General features: G+C 56.8%; 1 protein-coding gene across 2 annotated transcripts; it reads left to right on the top strand.

The window, feature by feature from the left end:
• The first annotated feature begins 3,211 nt into the window (after nucleotides 1-3,211).
• Nucleotides 3,212-18,645, top strand: ACOT11 (acyl-CoA thioesterase 11). Of its 2 annotated transcripts, XM_021541999.3 has the most exons (18): nucleotides 3,212-3,284; nucleotides 7,357-7,432; nucleotides 8,872-9,070; nucleotides 9,912-9,981; nucleotides 11,820-11,870; nucleotides 12,896-12,956; nucleotides 13,123-13,224; nucleotides 13,466-13,601; nucleotides 13,883-14,039; nucleotides 14,339-14,458; nucleotides 14,533-14,677; nucleotides 15,555-15,610; nucleotides 15,721-15,787; nucleotides 15,864-15,947; nucleotides 16,035-16,168; nucleotides 16,446-16,577; nucleotides 16,661-16,787; nucleotides 16,876-18,645. In XM_021541999.3, exons 1-18 carry the CDS (start codon nucleotides 3,262-3,264, stop codon nucleotides 17,029-17,031), a joined length of 1,896 nt encoding a protein of 631 aa, XP_021397674.3. In that variant the 5' UTR covers nucleotides 3,212-3,261; the 3' UTR covers nucleotides 17,032-18,645. The 2 variants fall into 2 exon arrangements, with proteins under 2 accessions (XP_021397674.3, XP_077641467.1); XM_077785341.1 differs by lacking the exon at nucleotides 11,820-11,870 and having other exon boundaries at nucleotides 3,213-3,284.
• Nucleotides 18,646-19,056: the final 411 nt, after the last annotated feature.

Here is a 19,056-nt window from a genome sequence, read left to right as displayed (position 1 = left end):
CCTCTCCCCAGCAGTTAAACTCCAGGCGCTGCCAGAGAAATCTAAAGCTTTGATAGTTTGGAGGAGCCAAGAACAGGACTCCTGGCAGAGTGATGCAGCCCTGAGCCTGTGCCAGGAGCCGTGGGAGAGCCCTTCTCCGAGGGAGACCCAGGCTCGTGGGGTGCCAGTTTAGCACCCTGTCCTATCACCCTCTGCCACTGCCTCTGTGCCAGCCAGAGCTGCTGCAGCCGCCGTGGGTGGCAGAGCCTGTCAGGATGAGAGGGTGGCACAGGGCAGGGCACCCCAGTGCTGGTTCCTGAGTGGTTGGAGGGCTCATCCTCCCTGGTGTCCTTTGTAGCCCCAGCCCAGGCTCTCCTCCCTGGTGCTGCAGAGCTCCTGGTGCAGCAAGACGTGAGAGTTTGATTTATGAAGTGCATTAGTGTCACTTTTTCTCCTCTTTTCCATAACGAGCCATTTGTATGACGGTGCCTGTGTGCTGCCCTCCCTTCTTACCATCGGTGTCCAGGTTTTGGGGGGCCTTTTCCAGGGAGAAGAGACCTTCAGCTCACCCACCCTTGCTACATTTTGGGGGCGTGGGGTCCATGCACATCTCCTCTCAGGGGCTGTGACTCCAGAGGCTGTGGGTGCAGATTTGTCGGGGATTGTGGGTGATGACTGCTCCCCATGGCTGGGAGTGGGATCCCTGCAGTTTGGGACACCCTAAAAGCCTGTCCAAGCCCCTGTGGTCTCTCCCAGCAGTACGGGAGAGCTGCTCAGCCTCCACTCACCCTGTCACTACTGCAGGTCCCACTCCTGGCCTCACAGGGTGCTGGGATTAGCTGTGGGTGCATCAGCACCACCGCCAGCATCCCCTAAAAATCTGACAAAACCTACATTTCAGCAAAGATCGACCTCATGCCGCAGCCCCTTTCTCCTATTACCGAGCCCTTGAGCAGCACTTCATCCTCCCAACTACTCCAAGAAGCGATAAAACCAATAGGTCACTTTTCTCCCCCCCACTTCTCAGCAGTAATTAATGGTTTAATTAACACTCGCGACATCCAATTTCCATTGCTTTGCCTGAGCAGCCTCCGCTGCCGGGGTAAGTGGGGGTGGAAAGGGTTAGCCGGGAGCCGGTGGGAGCCGCCGGCTGGAGGCCGCCCATCTGGCCCGGATTTCTTCCGAGGCTGGGAAGTTCTCCTCCTCCCGAGCAGCGTATCCAACACGTTCCACAGCCTGCTCTGCTTTTGCACGGGCTTGTTTACCGCGATGCGGCTCTTCCAGCCCAGCAGAACCCGGGCGCCACCAGCACTCACGGCCCTCGTTATTTACCCCGAACGATTTTCCAGTGTTTTAACACCAGTCCCTGAGAAATTTTAGCTGTCCCAAGGAGAATAGCTGCTTGTAACCGGTTGCTAATTACAAGTATGAATGTCAATTAATTCATTTAGCTAATTATCCACTCTCTGAGCATCACGCACCAAAGAACTGTAAAAGACGGGCATATGGTGATGGAGCAGGAGGGAGCTGGAGCCGGCGTGCGCTCGCTGGGCGGCCGGGGCGAAGGGATGCAGGCAGCCCGAGAGCTCGGGAATTACAGCATTGTGCTAATTGGGCCTGGAAAACATCAACCTCTCCTTGCCACTTTTGTTTGGAGGCTCGAGCGTGGGTCAAGCATCTGAAGTGTTTCTAATTGTGCTGCTCCCTCTGACTCGTTTTCACCAACCTTTTGATCCTAATCTCCGGCTGCAGAAACAAACAGCCCTAAGGAGGAAGGGAGAGATCCCAGAAGATCTTCCTGGCCAGGGGCCTCCGTGCTAAAGGTGGGGAGATGTTCTGGAGGATGCTCGCTGCGATCTGGTTTGCAGGGCACCCGGGCTGCTGCAAGTGGGTAGGAAATCATCCTGGTGAGAAATGTCTTGTTTGCTGTTCCAAAGGAAATGTTGTTTTCTGTAATGATGGAATTTAATCGCATCTGGGCGTGCAAAGCCACCTGCAAGACGTGGAAGGGGCTATGCAGGGTGGAAGGGCCTCTCTGTTCCTGCTCTTGGAATGAAGAATGCAGATTTTATCCAAGTAGCTGAGCAGTGAATGCTCAGCGGGGTTAAAGTCCTCAGGCAACAATCTTCTTCCAGAGAGAATCCCCATCCCCATAATCAGATCAATCACCTGGTGCAATGCAGCCTTCCTCCATCCCCCAAAGACTCCAAACCCCTCAGGGGCCATCACCCCCAGCTGGGCCCCATCTCCACCCCTGCCCGGCCCAGCCTTTCCAGAGGTATCCCGGTGTCCCACCTCTCCTCTGCCTGCATCTAGGATTTTAATGAACGTTTTCCACAACCAGCCTAAAATTTAGGTGGCTGAGGCAGGGGCTTTTGCCCTATTTCAGTGCTTTGTTATTATTTACAAAAAAAAAAAAAAAAAAAAAAAAAAAAAAAAGAGTGGGGCTTTATTTCCTGTTGAAACTGCTTAATTATTTCTCTGTTGGCTTTCCAGTGGCAATACTTGTGCTGCCAGTGCCTGCCAAGAGCTTTGATCAAGCTCATGTAGGTTGATAACCAAGAGCGACTTGTAAAAGTGTGTAAATCAAATACAAATAGAACAACATCTCCACTAAACCAAACTGTCATTAATGCGGTGACATGGCAATTTGCATTTTATTTCCTTGTTAAAAAAAAAAAAAAGAAAAAGAAGACAAAGAAAAAGAGAGAGAGGGGAAAAAAGGGGGTTTGTGACAAACCCTCTCAGAGGTACTTCAGAGGCAGCAGGGCCAGGGAGTATCTGTGTGGATTGGATTGGCTTTGGAGAAGTTTGCCGAGCTTTTCCGGACAGTGAGCTTGGTGACGGTACCTGCGGCTCTGGGGAAAATAGTGATATTTTCAGGTAAGTTTAACTGAGGTGGTGGGGGCAGAAGAGGATGAAGAGGGGGCTGGGGAGGGGAGCTCGCCCCAGGAGCCGCTCCCTGGGGAGGGATGGAGGGAGCAGCATCTCCCCGCTCGCAGAGCTGCTGGCAGCGCTCGGCGCCCCCGCCGCTCTCCCCGGCTCCGCAGCCAGCCCGGCACATTCCCCGCGGCACCCAGAGCCAAGCTCCCGAGCGTTTCCCAGGCTGGCGCAGATCTGCCAGGCGCTACCTTAAGAAAAGTTGTGCATGAGCACGTTAGAGGAAGCGGGAGGGGGTGTGCGCTGCCCCGTCCCGCGGCTCCGCGCCAGCCCGGCCTCGACGCCCGCAGGTGTCCGTGCGCTTCTCCTCCGAGCCAGCCGTCGCCTCAACACCTCCCGCAAATGCTCAGCTTCTTCTGGCTGAGGTGAGGGCTGAGGGGAGCTGGGGATCGCGGGGGGAACCCCAGGGCTGGGTGAGCGGGAGCTGCTGCGAGATTTCCACTCCCGGCTCGTCCTGGCATGCATGGGCGCTGGGCGGCTCTTCCAGGCGGAAGATGTGGGGTGAAAGCCCCGTGTGACCCCCCTGCTCACCCGGGGGATGCTTTCTTGCCTTTGGGGTTTGCAGCGAGCTGTGCTGCCGCTCCATCGTGGTCGGACTTGTCCGTGGGGACGTGGCATCCTCCGGCTGCAGCGGGGACAGCGGGCGGGAGCTGGGAACACCAAACCCCCCCAGGTCTTTCTGAGTGTGACAGGAGGAGTGCTGGGGGCTTTGGCTTGAGCTTCTTTTCACTTAAAAGTAGGGGCGGATATTTGGGAAGCATGGGCACAGGGCTGCCTGGAATGGTGGCAGCATGGGGAGGGCAGAGGGATGATGATGTGCTGGAGCTGGTGGGGGCAGTGTGGGTGGCACGATTCTCTGGTGGTCTCCACCCCAGTAGCCCTAAATGAGGTGGTCTTGGCCATGGTGACTACCACGGTGGGGACCACCACATCACCATGGTGTTCACCTGGGTGTTTCCTACTCAGTGGTCTCAGCCGTGGTGACCCCCATTGTGGCCACCACACAGTTAAGACCACCAGGGTGTAGACCTTTGCACCAGCTTGGTTGCCACTATGGTGGTTTCCATAGCTTGGTGGGCTTGGCTGTGGTGGTCTGAAACGTGCTGGTGTTGATGTTATGGCAGTCTCCTCCCTGGGAACACCTTGGGTGGCAGAGCAAATGTGCCTGGGCTGGGCGGTGCTGTTGGGTGTCCCCACGAGTGTGAATTTTGGGCCTGGTGGTGTTTACAGCTATACTGGGGTGATACATGGCTCTGTTCTCCCCCTGCCCTGGACCCAGACCTTTGTCCCCTGGGACACTCCCTGGGGGACTTCGCTCCTGTACTGGCAGATCAGCACCAGCCTTCCTGGGAGCCTCATGGGAGCTGCAAAGAGCACTCGGGCAGGGGTATGGATGGGGCTGTGGGCATGGTGGGGCTGGGGATGCTTCACCCTGTGGTGGAGAGGGGTGTGAGGGTGCTGGAGGTGTTCCCACTGTGCTCAACTGAGTGATGCTTTCCCGAGGCTGATGGCTGGAAAACCATCAGCCCCTTGTAGGAGGAGTCCTCCTGTGTCCCACTCTTGCCTTTGACCCTTGGTTTGCACTTTCCTGGCCCCATGCCTTGCTTTGCTCCACGAACTCTAAGGGAACATGGTGTGTGGTCCCAAAAATACCCATCGCAGTGTGTCCTGGCCTTTCTTCTGGGCTGGCCACCCTCCTGAGGTCTCACTGAGACCCACTGCAGGGAGCTGTGTTTCCTCACCGTGCTGTGACCTGGCAATTCAGTCCCTCTTGTCCCAGCGGGGTCACATCCTGAGCAGCAGCTCTCATGCTGGGGACCCTGCTCCATCCCGATGGGCACGGGGTGATGGGGCTGAGCTGTGCTGGGCATCTCCAATGCTGCTTGCACCAGGGCTTTGTCACTGCTGGCAGTGGGACTGGCAGGCTGGGTCTCGGGGGATGGACAGCCCTCACTGCCCCGTCGAGATGGCAGAATTTCCCAAAGTAGGTCAGGGTAATTTTTTAACGCATACAGATTTGCTTGTTACCATGGATATTGCTCAATTATACACCAATAATCTGCCATGAGAACTTCATTGTTGCCGCTTTCTTCCCCACCATCTCCCCCCTTTTTTCTTGAAATATTTCCAGGGAGGGGTCAGGTTACACCGAGCGGCTGGGGTGGGTGTAGGAGACAGCCAGGTGAGGGAAAATGGGGATTAAGTATTTGAGAGGTGGCAGTGGGGTGGTGAGAGAGCTCTGAGGGGCTGGCTCAAGGTGTGAGGCTGCCCTGCTCTGCCCAGACCCTCCCCAAAGCCCAGCACTTGGGACCTCCACCCCAGTTTCACCCTTGTCTCTCCCTTTTATCCAGTGTCTTGAGGGTGGCAGAAGCAAACACCCTGCTGTCAGTGGGCTCAAGGATTTGGGGGAACAACTGTTCTCCTGCATCTCTGCCCAGCATCATCCTGGGGAGCTGTGGCACCCACGGGGCTTGCAATGGGGTCTTGTGCACAGCGGTGGTCCCCTGGTGATTTCTGAAGAGGTTGTGCTGAATTTCACAGCAGAAGCATTCCCTGGAGCATCATGTGGGTGTTTTGCTGCTGTTGGACACCCCTCTGCCAGGGTATTGGAGAACTGTGGGATCCCTCTCCCCAATATTTGCGGGGTTGTTGGTGGGTTTTCCTCTCTGTGTCTTCCCTGGATTGTCCTGTGGGCTCCTCATGCCTTCGGCAGCACAGGAAGTGAACGTGGCAGGAGGCAAGAAAAATATTCTGCTGGAAGGGATTTTTTTTTCTAATGCAAACTTTTTTTCTTTTTTTTTGGGTAGAAGTGGGTCACTCGAGGGGTGACAGAGTAAGAGCATCATCGCCTGGGTACTGCATCCCGTTGCCATGGTGACCCAAAGGCTGTCTCAGTCAACAGCTTTAAAAATGTGACAGCTGAGTGAGGCTGAAGATTTTAATGAGGACAGACACTTGCTGGCTTGGTTTCGATAACAAATACTCCATAAATGCCCACTGGCTGGATGGTTCTGGGTCTCGGGGCGCTCCCCTTCCCCAGGCTGGGAGCGTGGGCTGGGGCTGCCAGGGAAATAGCAGAGGGATGATGCAAAGCAGACACCTCTGGGTATTTTTCCCCCTCCTGCTAATGCAACCCAGGGTACAAGGTGACACGATTGCCGAGCCAGCAGCAGGTTTGGGTTTCCAAGGAATGTCCCTCTGGAGCTGTTGGCTGGGGCTGTGGGGTGTCACAGGACCACCCCCAGCTGCCACCACCGCCTTGTGCCTGCAATTGGGCATCAAACCCATCTTGCTGAACAGGACAGTAACTCTTGCACCGGCTCTTGCGAGGGCAGCTGAGCCATCAGGAAGCTCTCAAACCTCAATAACACACCTTGAGAGGTCATGGGGCTAGGGAAAAGGTCATGGGGCTAGGGAAAAGGTCGTGGGGCTGTGGAAAGCAAAACCTGGTGCTGCTGGGGCAGGGGTGGGAGGCTGTGAGAGGCTCCTGTTTGTGTCTTGTTTTGTACTGACCACATTGGGTGCACTCCGTGTGACAGCCCAGCTCCTGATGGTGCAGGAAGCAAATCTACAGCTTCCACTTTTTTAACCTCTTGCCAAAATCAGTCAATCCCATATACTGGGAAAAGAGCTGCTGCCTCCAGCAGCCTGGTTTTAGCTGCATGGGAGAGGGATGTGTGCTGGGAAGCTGGGGGTATGCCAAGGGCCTGGCAGTGTTGTGTTTAAAAGCAAATATGAAGCCTCTTCCACATTTTTTTTTTGCTGCAGCTCCCACACTGCCTTTCCTTGCAATGCCACCACAATGTCCAGCTTGGACACAGTCACCGTGCACATGGCCTGGGGGCCTGCAGGCACCCAAGGACACACAATGCCCTTGTGGAATGCCAGGGCTTCGCAGGCAGAGGGACTGGAGCAGGGCACAGCAGCACTGCTGGAGTCGGGTGCTTCCCATTTGCTGCCCCCAGTACCACCCACGGCAGCCTCAGCCCTGCCTGCTGCCAAAAATACGCTCCCGGCTGTCTTGTGACTGCAGCGGTGTCACAGCTCCGGCCAGGGGAGCTTCAAGGCACAGTCCTCTGTCACATGTAGCAACACTGGCACGGCATCACTGACTGAGGAGTTAGCCATGGCCCTGCAACGTGCCCTTGGTCCAGCTCCCCAGAATAGCTGGGACTCTTTCATCCGGGCTGGTGAGCGTGGGACCTGACCCCCACGGAATGGCACGCACCTGCCCCAGGTCTGCCCTTCTCCCTTTCAGCTCTGACAGCCCCCTGATAGGTGTTGGTGAGGGGTCAGTGGTGTGGGAGGGATGTCAGCATGGGATGTGGGGACAGGGTGTGACAACACGCCACATTCACTGCCTTGTTCCTGCTGGGAAGCAGCCACCCCCGTCTCTGCCGGTTCTGCCGTAACCAGAGCCACTCTGCTCCTTTCCAGGTGTCTCTTAAAAATGGTCAAGGGGAATATTATAGTCTCTGAAGACATCTTGAGCTTCTGTTGCAATGGCCTCCAGGTACCCTTCGTGCCGTGCAACTAACCCGTGGCTCCCGTTGTGCCGCCAGCTACTAACCCAGGCTGTGCTGATGCCACCCTGTGCCAGGAGCTGCACCAAACCTGGCTGCATCTTCTCCCAACACATTCCCTCCCCATCACCTCCCCGGCCTCATGCTGGCCACCGCAGGGTACCCAGGGTCAGCACGGCCAGCAGCTTCTCCCCCAAAGCTCAGAACTGTCGGACGTGGGGAAAATGACCGGCGGCATCCCGGGCCAGGCTGTCTGCTCGCGGCTTTGGAGCTCTTTGCATTGCTGGCTCATACCCCAGAGCCTGCTGGCTTCCCAAAATAGCTCTGTGCTACTTGTGGAGGCGCTTCTGCGTGCTGGGAAGCAGCCCGGGAGGTTCACACGGGGGTTTGGAGGCTTCTGGAGGGGCTCTGGTGGCCGGGGGTCGGTGCCACTGTGGGATGGGGGAGCTTTGCCATCGGTGCTCCCGCTGCCGTCTCTGCTGAGGCGACGTTTGTGCCGTTCCCGGGATGTCGTGTACCAGTAGCTATGGAAACAGAGGTTAGACCCGCTGGAGAAAAATGCTATTCTGAGAGGCAGTGAGCTCAGGGTAGTCGGGAAAGCTTCATTTTCAGCATAACCCCATCTTTAAAGAATGCAGGCAAAGCAAAGGGCAGGGAAGCTGCTGCAGTGGGACTCCTGCAACAAGTGCTGAGAGCAGGAGCTGCAGTGGGAGCAGAAAGCGGAAGGAAGGGCTCTGACAAAGCCCCGACAGATCCTCGTGTCTCCTCAGTTACTCACCAGGCTAACTGAGTTCACCCTTTGTGTAACACGACTCACTTGACATCTCTCATCAGCTATTTTTCCCTGCCAGCACCACCTCAGCCTCCTCTCTCTCCCACCCTGCTTCCCCCTGGGGTGCCAGGGGAGCTGCTCTGTGCCCAGCAAATGGACAAGCCAGCAAGGAAACATATTTTACTGCCCAAACAACCCCAAACTGAGGATGCTCCTCCTCTGCTGCTTGTACAACATATCTTCCAGTGCTTCCTTTGGTGAAGGCGGGGGTGTTGGTGGAAGGTGTGGAGCACTGTCCAGCCCCAGACAGCAAACCCACCCTGTGCTGCAGCACCCTAAAAATTAAGCTGTCAAGGAGAAAAATTACTTCTCAGAAGAATGATTAACTTTGGGAGGAATTTTTGTGGTTTTTGGGAGGGAGCAGTAGGATTAGGTGATAAATGGCCTGAAAACCTGGAGTAAACCCCTATGGAGCATTTTTTAGAGGGATCTTTTCCCTTTTGGCTGCGGGCACCTTATCTTTGGCAAGGGCTGGATGGGTTTGGTGGTGTCCAGGGGTGTGCAGGGCTGGAGTTCTCCCAGCTCTGTGTGGGGTCCCTGTTCTCTCAGGAGATTTGCTTCCCATTCGGGTGAAACGGTGCTTTTTGTGTCCCACAGGGCTCGACCTCTCCACCCCGTGCCCGGGAGCCAGGGGAGCAGGAGGAGGCTGGGGGGGCCATGGCGAGCCCCTTGGCTGCCCGCAACCCCACCGAGGTGCAGATGAGCCAGCTGGTGCTGCCCTGCCACACCAACCACCGCGGCGAGCTCAGCACCGGCCAGCTGCTCAAGTGGATGGACACGGCCGCCTGCCTCTCGGGTAAGCCATCCTCTCCCTCTGGAGCCCTGGTCCTGCCGGGCTGCCAGGGAAGGCACCAGGCAGGATCCACAGGAGCCAGCTCATCAGCAGCATCCCCAGCAGTCCAGCGCCGTGCGTACCTCGGAGTGACGCCAGCTGGGGACCCACGTCATGCCATTTTGCTGAGTAATTAGAGAGCAAACAGGAGCAGGACAAGAAGGGGAGGAGACGTGCACTGCAGCATTCATGCTGGCTTGGGGACAGATCAAAATCCGTGCCTGCTTCCTCTTTAATGCTGCCCTTTTCCTTGCCTGGTGTGCAGGGCACGGGAAGAGCAGGCTGGTGGCATCCCTGGCATACCAGCAGCATCCAGAGTGGGCTGAGCTCCTCCACTCAGCAGGAAGCAATGGAGCTCACCAGCTTAACCAAGCATGGGGAGGTTTTGACAGGGAAATGGGTGCAATTCTGCAGTTGGATGAGGTTCCCAGAGCAGTTTTGCAGTCTGAGGTTCCTGGAGTCCCAAGGGAAAGCCGCGCCGGCAGAGTGGCTTTGAAATAGTTGCTGTGTATGGGGAGATGGAATCAGCTGCTGGTGCATCTCCACAGCTACAAACTCATGGAAGGAAGGCAAATACCAGCACACCCTCCAAACCTTTAAACATCTGCAAACCTGTGCTGCCGTGGGTGGAGAAGCCCCAGATCTCACTCTGGTCCGCTGCAAGCGCAGCAATGGGCATCAGCAGGGAAAGGGACCCTGGCTGGGTGTCACTGGTGTCACCAGCCTGGGGCAGAGGAGCCCTCGTGGCCCTCGCACCCTCAGCACGTTGCTGAAGTTGCTGATGCAGTTTGTTTTTCCTTTCCAGCCGAGAGACATGCTGGCTGCCCGTGCGTCACAGCTTCCATGGATGACATCTATTTTGAGCACACCATTAGGTAAATACTCGGGGGTTTTTCCCATCTGCCGGCTGCAGTGTGGGCTGGGGCTGGAGCAGGGAGCAGCTCGCTCTGCCTGGGAGAGGAGGAGGTGTGGTGGCAGTGCCAGGCTCACAGGGCAGCCAGGGACTGAGGCTCGGTCTCCCCGCAGGGCTGCGGGCAGTCTGCTCTGATTTATCCGCTGTCTGGTCACCCGGGGAGCTCCTGCTGCCTTGGCTTCCCGGTATTTCCCCCAACGCCAGCTCCTCCCTGGCTTTGTTCAGGAGGCAGCTCTGATTTAGTGCTCTGGAAAGCTGGAATCTTGCAGATCGTGCCTCTGGAGCGGCCGTGTGGGTGGCAGAGGCGTGGTGGGGCTCACCCACCCAGCGGGCGCTCCCGGCTTTGTGAGATGCATCAGGCTGGGCATTGCCCTGCCAAAATTCAAAATTCCATCCCAGGCTGGTCCTGGCATCCCCTGGGTGCTGCCCCACAGAGCTGCCCCCTCTGATTCATGCAGCCATTGGGATGTCATGTTTCAGGGGACAATGTTTCTCCTGACCTGAGGGGACAAAAACCCTCCCAGGGTTCTGCCCTCATCCTCCACAGGCTCCCAGTACTGAGAGCATTCCCACCCAACATTCTTGAAGTAGTCTCCTCCTTTTGTACCCCCAGTAAGCCCAGGTACTGCCACCCACCTTTACTCATCTCTGAGAGCCCCCAGACCCCCTGTGCCTGTCTGTTCCCACCTGGATACCATGCCAGGGGGCTCCCTGGGGGTTTGCCATTCCGTATAGGATCTTTGCAATATAGGATCCATGCTGCCCAGCAGTTCCTGCCTTGCCATATAGGATCCACACAGTATAGGATCCATGCAGTATAGGATCCATACTGTCCAGCCACTCCCTGCTGTGCAAGGTCTGCCTGCTGGAGCAGGCACCACTGTGGGTACCCAGGGTTGGCACTGGGGTCCCTGGCTATCAGCTGATTTGTTTGGCACAGAAAAGTCTGACTCACTTTTGGGTTTTACTGTCATTCCCAGGAAATGCTGAACTCACACTTTTGCCCTCCCACATGAGGTGCCCATCTCCGTGAGAAATCCACAGTGTGGGGATGTGGTGCAGCCATGGTGCCACCTCCTGCTGGCAGAGATGGCATCACTGGGGTTCATGCTCTGCTCCTGGGCCAGCTTTTCCCCGTGGGTTTCAGGAGCAGGGAAGAACAGCCCCAAGCCCACTCTACAGCATTACAATCAAGCCCTGCAAAGCATTTGTGCCTCCTCAGGGTTGAGCTGGGCACTGCTCCAAGGGGGCAGGGCATTTGTGCTGCTCCTGGCTCAGATCCCACTTGCTGTGGTCCAGCTTAAGGCTCCGAGCAAGGGGCCTGGCAGGGATTTCCTGCAGAGCTGTTGGAAGGTGGAGGAGTTTTGTGTCAGATCTCCTTGCCTGGCTGTTTGTGCCTTCTGCCACCCTTGCTCTGCCGGGGAGAGGCAGGGAGGAGCTGTGGGTGCTTGAGGGCGTGGGGGAGACCCCAAATTTTCACTGGCTTAAAACTCACTGTCTGGGCAGCAGATTGTCCCCACCCCTCCGCCCTGCAGTGTGGAAGTGCAGCCTCAGGGAGGATCACACGTACCCTTGAGTGGGGCTTTGTGTGGCATTTATGGCACTGGCTTCTACAGTTTGATAACGACAGAGAAGATAAAATGTTTTTGGGGCTATATATAGACACGTGGGGCTGCCAGTCTGCCTGCCTGGCCCCTTGCCCTTGCATGCCCCTCGCCACCAGCCCATCCAGAGCATCCATCTGGCTGCTTCCATTGCCTCTAACCCTCTCCCCACATTTGCTTTCTCTTTTTGCCCCAGCCAGCCGCCTGTAAGCCCTGCTGGGCAGCGGGACGGGAGGAGCGGTGTCGGGTACGGACGTGTTTGGCCCTAGAGCAGCCAGCCTAGCCCAGTGCTGCCGTGAGTTGGGAGCCTTAACCCCACTGACGAGGCATGGCATGTGAACAGAGCTGCTCACGTAACCCTGCTAACGTTTTTGGCACGTCACCAGCCCGGGGTCCGTGCTGGGGGACGGCCAGAGGCACCAGGTCCTGCCACTCCTGCTGCAGCCAGAGCCAACGTGCAGAGTGCCATTTACAGAGCTCCTTTGGAGCCTGAAGTCACGTGTGAGGGCACGGGGGGAAAATCTGGTGTCAAAGCACACTCTCTCTCTTCTGGTTTTGAGAAGTGCTGGTTACAGGGTTTATTTTTCCACTGAGCTTTCTAGCACTGGCCTCTTTTGGGGAATGAGGAGCATTCATGATTTAAAAATGTATTTGGTAAAGACTGCTGCCGGTGGAACTAAAAATTTTAATTTGCACATTCCATGGGTACCAGTCTGCAGTGGCTCAGGCTGCAGAGTTGCCTGTGTGTGTAGTCTGAAGCCTGCTGAAGGCACAGAGGAGAGCAGCAGTTTGCTGCCAGCAGATCTTTAATTTAAGAGATGGTGCAAAATGCCCCTGGCTGGGCACTGCCTCCTGCCATCTCCCAGCACCCCAAGGTACCCATTGCTTGTGGGGAGGCCCCGTGGCTGGTCCAGTTGTGCAGGACAGTGGATGCAAGGCTGGAGGAGCCGTTTGCTCTGGCAGGAACGTGCATGCCTACATGGGCAGGGGTGCCAAGCAAGCCTGGGGCACCTCTGCCCCCCTCGGGTGTACTGGCAGCACCCCAGACCTGGGGACCCACTGGCACACAGCTGCTCAGGGGTGACATCTCACTGCTCTCACGTCTCGGGGGTGGCTGTCCCCGTGTCCTGCTGGCCATCTGGCATGTCCCACAGTCCCAGGAAGCCTCACCACAGCGGGCAGTGAGCTGGAATGCCGTGGCACCTCAGAGGGAGCAGCTCGGTTGCTGTTGTCCCCCAGTAACCTTTCCTTTCTCCTCTTCCTGTTTTTCAGTGTCGGGCAAGTTGTCAACATCAAAGCCAAAGTGAACCGAGCCTTTAACTCCAGCATGGAGGTTGGTGTGTGCCCCTGCCCCTGTCCTCACAGCCACATGGCCAAATCCCCAGATCCTCCCACAATTCCCAGCTTTAATCCCTTTTGGCTGGCTCTGGCCAGGGGTGTGTGGTGGGATGTGGGTTCCTGGGGAGCAGAGCTCTCAGGGGTGCTGTGCCCTCTCCCAGGTGGGCATCCAGGTGAGCTACGAGGACCTGTGCAGCGGGAAGCACTGCAGCATCTGCAAGGCGTACGCCACCTTCGTGGCACAGGGCCCCTTGGGCAGCAAGGTGAGCAGTGGCTGGTGGCCGCGGGGACTCTACACAGAGGCAGTAAGGAAATGGCCTCTGTGAGGCTGGGCTGGGCTCAGCTTTCCATCGCACAACTGCTGCTTTTCACGGGTGATCCCCTGTCCCGTGCTTGGGGGATGCACGGTGGGTGGCTCCTGGCCCCACGCTGGGCATGGGGGGCGGCTGCTCACTGCTGCTGCTCGTCCCCAGCGGGTCTGCACCCTGCCCCATCCCTCTGCAGGTGCGGCTGAAGCCGCTGAGCCCGCAGACAGAGGAGGAGAAGATCGAGTACAGCATCGCCGCCGAGCGCCGCCGCATGCGCCTGGTCCACAAGGACACCCTCAAGGACCTTCTCACCAGCAGCCCCCAGGAAACCGGTACCGTGCCCCCCTGCCCGGGCTTCCAAATAGCCCTGACATAGCTGGGGACATCCCATTTCCTCAGCAGGATGCTGGTGGTGATCACCACATGGAGGTTTGGGAATACCCTGGCCACGGCGGGGTAGGGATCAGCCCCACCATCCCAGACTCCCAGGCCTGGAGGTTTGGGCTGTTGGTGCCCAAAGGGCTGTGGGGAGAGGAACAGGAGCTGGTGGGGTATTGGGTGAGGGGTCCTACTGGCCGTCCAACTCACTGAACCCTGTTATCCCCTGTGGCAGAGCTGGAGACGCGGGACGGCAGCGGGGCGGTGCCGGCGGAACGGACGCGGGTGGAAAGCGTGGAGCTGGTGCTGCCTCCACACGCCAACCACCAGGGCAACACCTTTGGTGGGCAGATCATGGCGTGGATGGAGAACGTGGCCACCATCGCAGCCAGGTGACCCGACAAGGGAGTTGGGGTCAGGGAGTGACATGCCTGGAGGGGACACGTGTGGCTGGGTCTAGCCACAGCTGGACTGCAGGGACCCTCCAAAGGGATGGTGCCCAGCGTGTCACTCTTGGGTGACACTGCACAGGGGGTTCACACTCACTGCAATTGGCTCATTGCTCCTTCCCACGGCTGGCTTTGGCCATTGGGATTTAGGGGTGACGTTTTTCGGGGTCTCCTTGTCTCTGGCTGGGTCGGGGTGGGTACCCGGGGCTGCCACGATGTGGGGGTAACACGTGTCCCCACAGCCGGCTGTGCCACGCCCACCCCACGCTGAGGGCCATCGAGATGTTCCACTTTCGGGGACCGTCGCAAGTTGGGGACCGCCTGGTGCTCAAAGCCATCGTCAACAACGCCTTCAAAAACAGGTGGGTGCCAGGGTGGGGGTGCCCTTCCCGCCCTCCCCGCCGCCCTCTGCTCCCTCATCCCTTCTTTCTGGCAGCATGGAGGTGGGGGTCAGCGCCGAGGCCTACGGCCAGGAGATGTCCGTCAGCCGCAGGCACATCAACAGCGCCTTCATGACCTTCGTGGTGCTGGACCAGGAGGGGCATCCCCGCACGCTGCCCATGCTGGCACCCGAGCCAGGGGTAAGGACTGGTTTCTGCCCAGCCTGGTGGCACGGGACCCCCAGCAATCCCACTCGGCCCCCAGCTCTTGGATTCGCAGCAAAACAAAGGCAGTTTTGTGATGATGGAAATGCAATTGCTCAATAGCAAGTGAATGAAATGGGTTGCTTGGGATAACTGATAAAATAAACCACTCGCCTGCACAGATATGGAGACGTGTTAGCCATGCAAGGCTTAGCAGAGTATTGCCTGCAAATTCCAGCTCATCTTTTTTAGAATTTAGGGGAAGGAATGTTGAGGTTGTTTTGTACCTTTCAAAGCATCCTAATCCATAATTTGTTGGGATCCAAATATTTAGGAATGTCTGTCGCATGAGCACAGTAGCGAGGCAAACACTCATGTGTCAGCTTCTCCTGGGCTGATCCTTGTCCAGCTCCCTGATTTTTTTTGATGCCTTAAAACTAGGATCTCCCACTCTGATGGAGATCATCTCATGGCCAAAGTCAGGCCCCCTGAAACCTCCTCTCCCCCACTTAAAACACCACACTAGCACTTTCTTCAAAATAAGATGCTTTTTTTTCTTTTATTTTCCCAGGAGAGGACATTTGCAGGACGTTTTTGTTTCAGGGGCTTTGTTCAGGTTTGCAGCCACAACAAGGGTTTTCCCTAATGTGCCAGTGCCCATCACTTGATCAGAGCATGGTGGCAGTGCTGAAATAACTCACAATTAATCACTGACCATCACTGCAGTGTGGCCAGGGTGGCAGCTGACAAGCAAGGGGGCTTCACCTTCCAGCCCTTCCCTGCTGAATGTTGCTCCTGCTCCCAAAAACGAGTGGGTTTTTTTTTTTCCATTCTCATTTTCCTGTTAACTGAATTGCCTTTTCCCATTTATCAGGATGGAGAAAGGAGGTACAGAGAAGCCAGTGCTAGGAAAAAAATTCGTCTGGACCGGTGAGCAGCAAAACGAGTGGGATGTGGGGATGGAGGCAGGAGGAAAGGGCGGGGAACAGTCTGGGGGTGGTTTGTGTCCCCTCATAAGGGAAGCTGTTCCTTGGCTGCAGAAAATACGTCGTCTCCTGCAAACAGACTGAGGTGCCGCTCTCCGTGCCCTGGGACCAAAGCAACAAGGTAGGATCATCCCCCGTGGGAGCTGCTGCCTCCTGCTCCTCCTCCTGCTCCCCCTGACGTGCTGCCCCTGCCCCAGGTTTATCTGAGCTACAACAACGTCTCTGCACTGAAGATGCTCGTGGCCAAAGCGAACTGGGCACTCGCCAGAGAAAAGGAAAAGGTACTAAACCCTGTCCCTGCTCCCTCAGCCCCAAATGTGGGCAATCCCAGTGGGAACAGGTCCCAGCTGTGCCCTGTGCTGCCCCAGGTGAGGATGTACACGCTGGAGGAGGACAAGTTCCTGTCCTTCCGCATCGAGATGTCCGTCTGCATCCCGGCCAGCCGAGCCTTCTCCCTGCTCTCCAACCTGCGGCGCCGGCACGAGTGGGACAGCCACTACGTGTGAGTGCTGCAGGCCTCCCCAAAAATCACACCCCCATGTTTAAGCCTTGTGGTTCAGCATCCTTGGGAGCCAGTATGTCACCTTGCTTGCTCCCAGAGACCCCTCACTGTGTGGCCCTGTCCTGGCTCCATCTGGGCTGATGGCTGGGCTTTGCTGGGGCAAACATCTATTTAAGGTCCCCCCAAATATTTTGGGTCTGGTGGTGGGGTGTAAATGTCTAAGGCCCAGATTCAGGGGCACAGCAGGGTTCCTGTGACCGGTTCCCTTCCCTTACAGGAGTGCTGAGCTCGTGCAGAAGGTTGATGACGACGACATGATCTACCACGTGGTGAGCCAGAAGCTCCGGAATGAGAACAAACCGCAGGACTTCGTTATCCTGGCATCCCGGCGGAAGCCCTGCAGCAAGGGGTGAGTGTCCAGCCCGACCCCTGCTCCCTGCCATCGTTGATCCCTGCTCCCTGTGCCAGCTCACCGGGCTCTCCCGTCCCCAGGGACCCCTACGTGGTGGCCTTTCGGTCGGTGACGCTGCCCACCCACCCTGCCAGAGAGGAGTTCACGCGCGGGGAGACGCTCTGCTCTGGGTTCTGCATTTGGCCAGAGTCAGAGGAGATGAGCAAGGTGGGATGCTGTGGCTGTGATCCCACAGCCCGTGGGGGAGGCTCCTCCCTCCCCTGTGCCCCTGCTGACCTTGTCCTGTGCCTCGCAGGTGGCTTATTACAACCAGGCCATGCCGGGGTACCTCACCTACGTCACCACCAATGTGGCGGGGCTGTCCTCCGACATCTGCTCCACCTTCAAAGCCTGTGAGAAGTTCCTGCTGAAGAATAAGGAGGACCTGATCTCACGGCTGCAGGACTTCTAGAGCCACGGTCCCCTGCTGACAGATGGACAGACAGATGAGGGGACGCTTCTGTGGTGGAAGGGAATGTGGCATGGTGGCACCCAGACCCTGCCTCCCTGAGGGCTTTGGTCCCAGGGGTTGGGGTGGAGGGGCATTACCACCTCATCCCTTGCACTGATGTGTCATACCTTTTCTTCTTTCTTTTTTTAAATTTTATTTAGACATTTTATAAGCTGATGTACAGGACTTGGTTTTCTAGTTCACTTAATGCTACTTGAATCTTTGTATGATCCAAAATATTCCCAATCCAGATTATTTTTTTCACTAGTTCTCAGTTGGGCATCTCACTGGTTCCTTTTGAGGCAGCAAAGGGAGAAAGGGGGCAGTGATGTAGGGTGGGTGCTGTACCCCTCCCTGGTGTAGGGGTGGCTGGTAGAACATCCCCCTCTCCCCAGTGCTGCTCCTTTTCCTGGGCAGGGCTGGCAAACAGCCCCTGCTCCTCCTGGGCTGAAATCCCACCCCATGGGGCTGTGGAAGGAGCAGCAATAAAAGTGTTTTGAAAGGACAAACATCCATATCTGCTCTGGGTGCGTGTCTGCTCCAGGGGCTTGCTGTGTGGTGAGCTTGGAGAAGGATCCTGCACCCCCAGGTCACCTGGGGCTCAGGTGGAGGTGGGGTCCTTTGAGGCAGGAATGTGCTGCAGGAAAGGGGTGGTGTTCCATGCAAGTGGCTTCTGGGGACTGTCTGGAGGTGTTGCTCTCATGTCTGGGACTGCCCTCCTTGTCCTCCTCTGCTGGATGCACCAACACCTTGAGAGCCAAACCTTGCTCCCCTAAGTCTGCGATGCTCTGGGAAAGGCACCAGAATGAAGCAGGGGTCACAGTGGAAGTGGTACTCATCAGGCACAGCCCAGGGGACATCTGCCCTCAGCCACAGGCCTGTGGAGAGCCCCCTCCTTGGCTTTCCTGGGTCACACAGCCAGAGGTTTTCTGATGGCATTGAGGTTTCTGGAAGCCTTCAGGCACGCAGAGCTTTGGGCACAGCAGCTTTTACAAGTGCCAGCTGTGCCTTTGCCTCTGTCTGCAGAGCCCTGTGCTTAACCCCAAGGATGGGTTTTGTAGAGCTTAACCATGAGCAAGGGATGGTAATGCCATCCTTGGGGTGAGGTGAGGCCATGGGGTTCCAGAAATGACCACAGGATCTTTTCCAGGACCCCAGGTGTCCCTCTGCAGTACCCAGTCCCTTTGCCACCCAAATTCCCCACCCAATTTATAAGCAGAAGGAGCTCCTGCCCCTCCCCTGTGGCCACCAGCCAGTGGCTCCCACCCCTGGGCTGGCTGTGGCCATCAACCCCTAATCTCTGCTCTATCTCCCATCATAAACATCTCAAGACCTGGCATGGCTGGGCCCTGACCTCCAAAAGATAAAGCCATCTTATGCTGAACATAGTCCAAACACTCAATTTTTATAGAGCCCTTTTATCTCCCAAAACTCAGAGCAGTCCTGCCTTTTTATCACTGGGATGAGAGCCATCTTTTGGAGCCATCCTTTCTACTTACCTTAGGAATTGCTGCTGCTTGATTAAGTGGAGGGGATGATGTATTTGCCTGAACATTAAACTTTAACTGACCTCTCCTCCTCAAGTATTGTGCTTTTTCCTGCTGGGAGGCCCGGGCCAGCCCTGGCTCCAGCCTGGCTGGGTCCCCAGGGATGCAGGGTGATGGAGCAGGAGTGACCTGGGGGCACGGCAGAGCCCCGTGTGCTTTGTGCTTCTGGAAGAAAACTGCAGCCCTACAGCAGCTGCTGGCCCTCGGGGGCATGGACAGCAGGACTGGGCAGCTTGGAGCAAACCTGGAGCTCCACTGCCTCATCCCACAGAGAAGGAGGGACCTGCTGGTCCCTACCAGCCTTTCCCAGAGCCCTTTCTTTGCCCTCCCCATCAAATGCACCACTAAAGGACCAATTCAGCAATCAATTACCATTTTTCTTAATCTCCTTAAAAAAAGAAGGGAGTTACCCCCTGCTCTGAGCAACCTTCCAGCCTGC

The sequence above is a fragment of the Lonchura striata genome, chromosome 9, assembly GCF_046129695.1.
Source record: "Lonchura striata isolate bLonStr1 chromosome 9, bLonStr1.mat, whole genome shotgun sequence".
Lineage (NCBI taxonomy): Eukaryota > Metazoa > Chordata > Aves > Passeriformes > Estrildidae > Lonchura > Lonchura striata.
The sequence above is the reverse complement of the archived record's forward strand: the minus strand, read 5'-3'. Positions and strand labels throughout refer to the sequence as shown.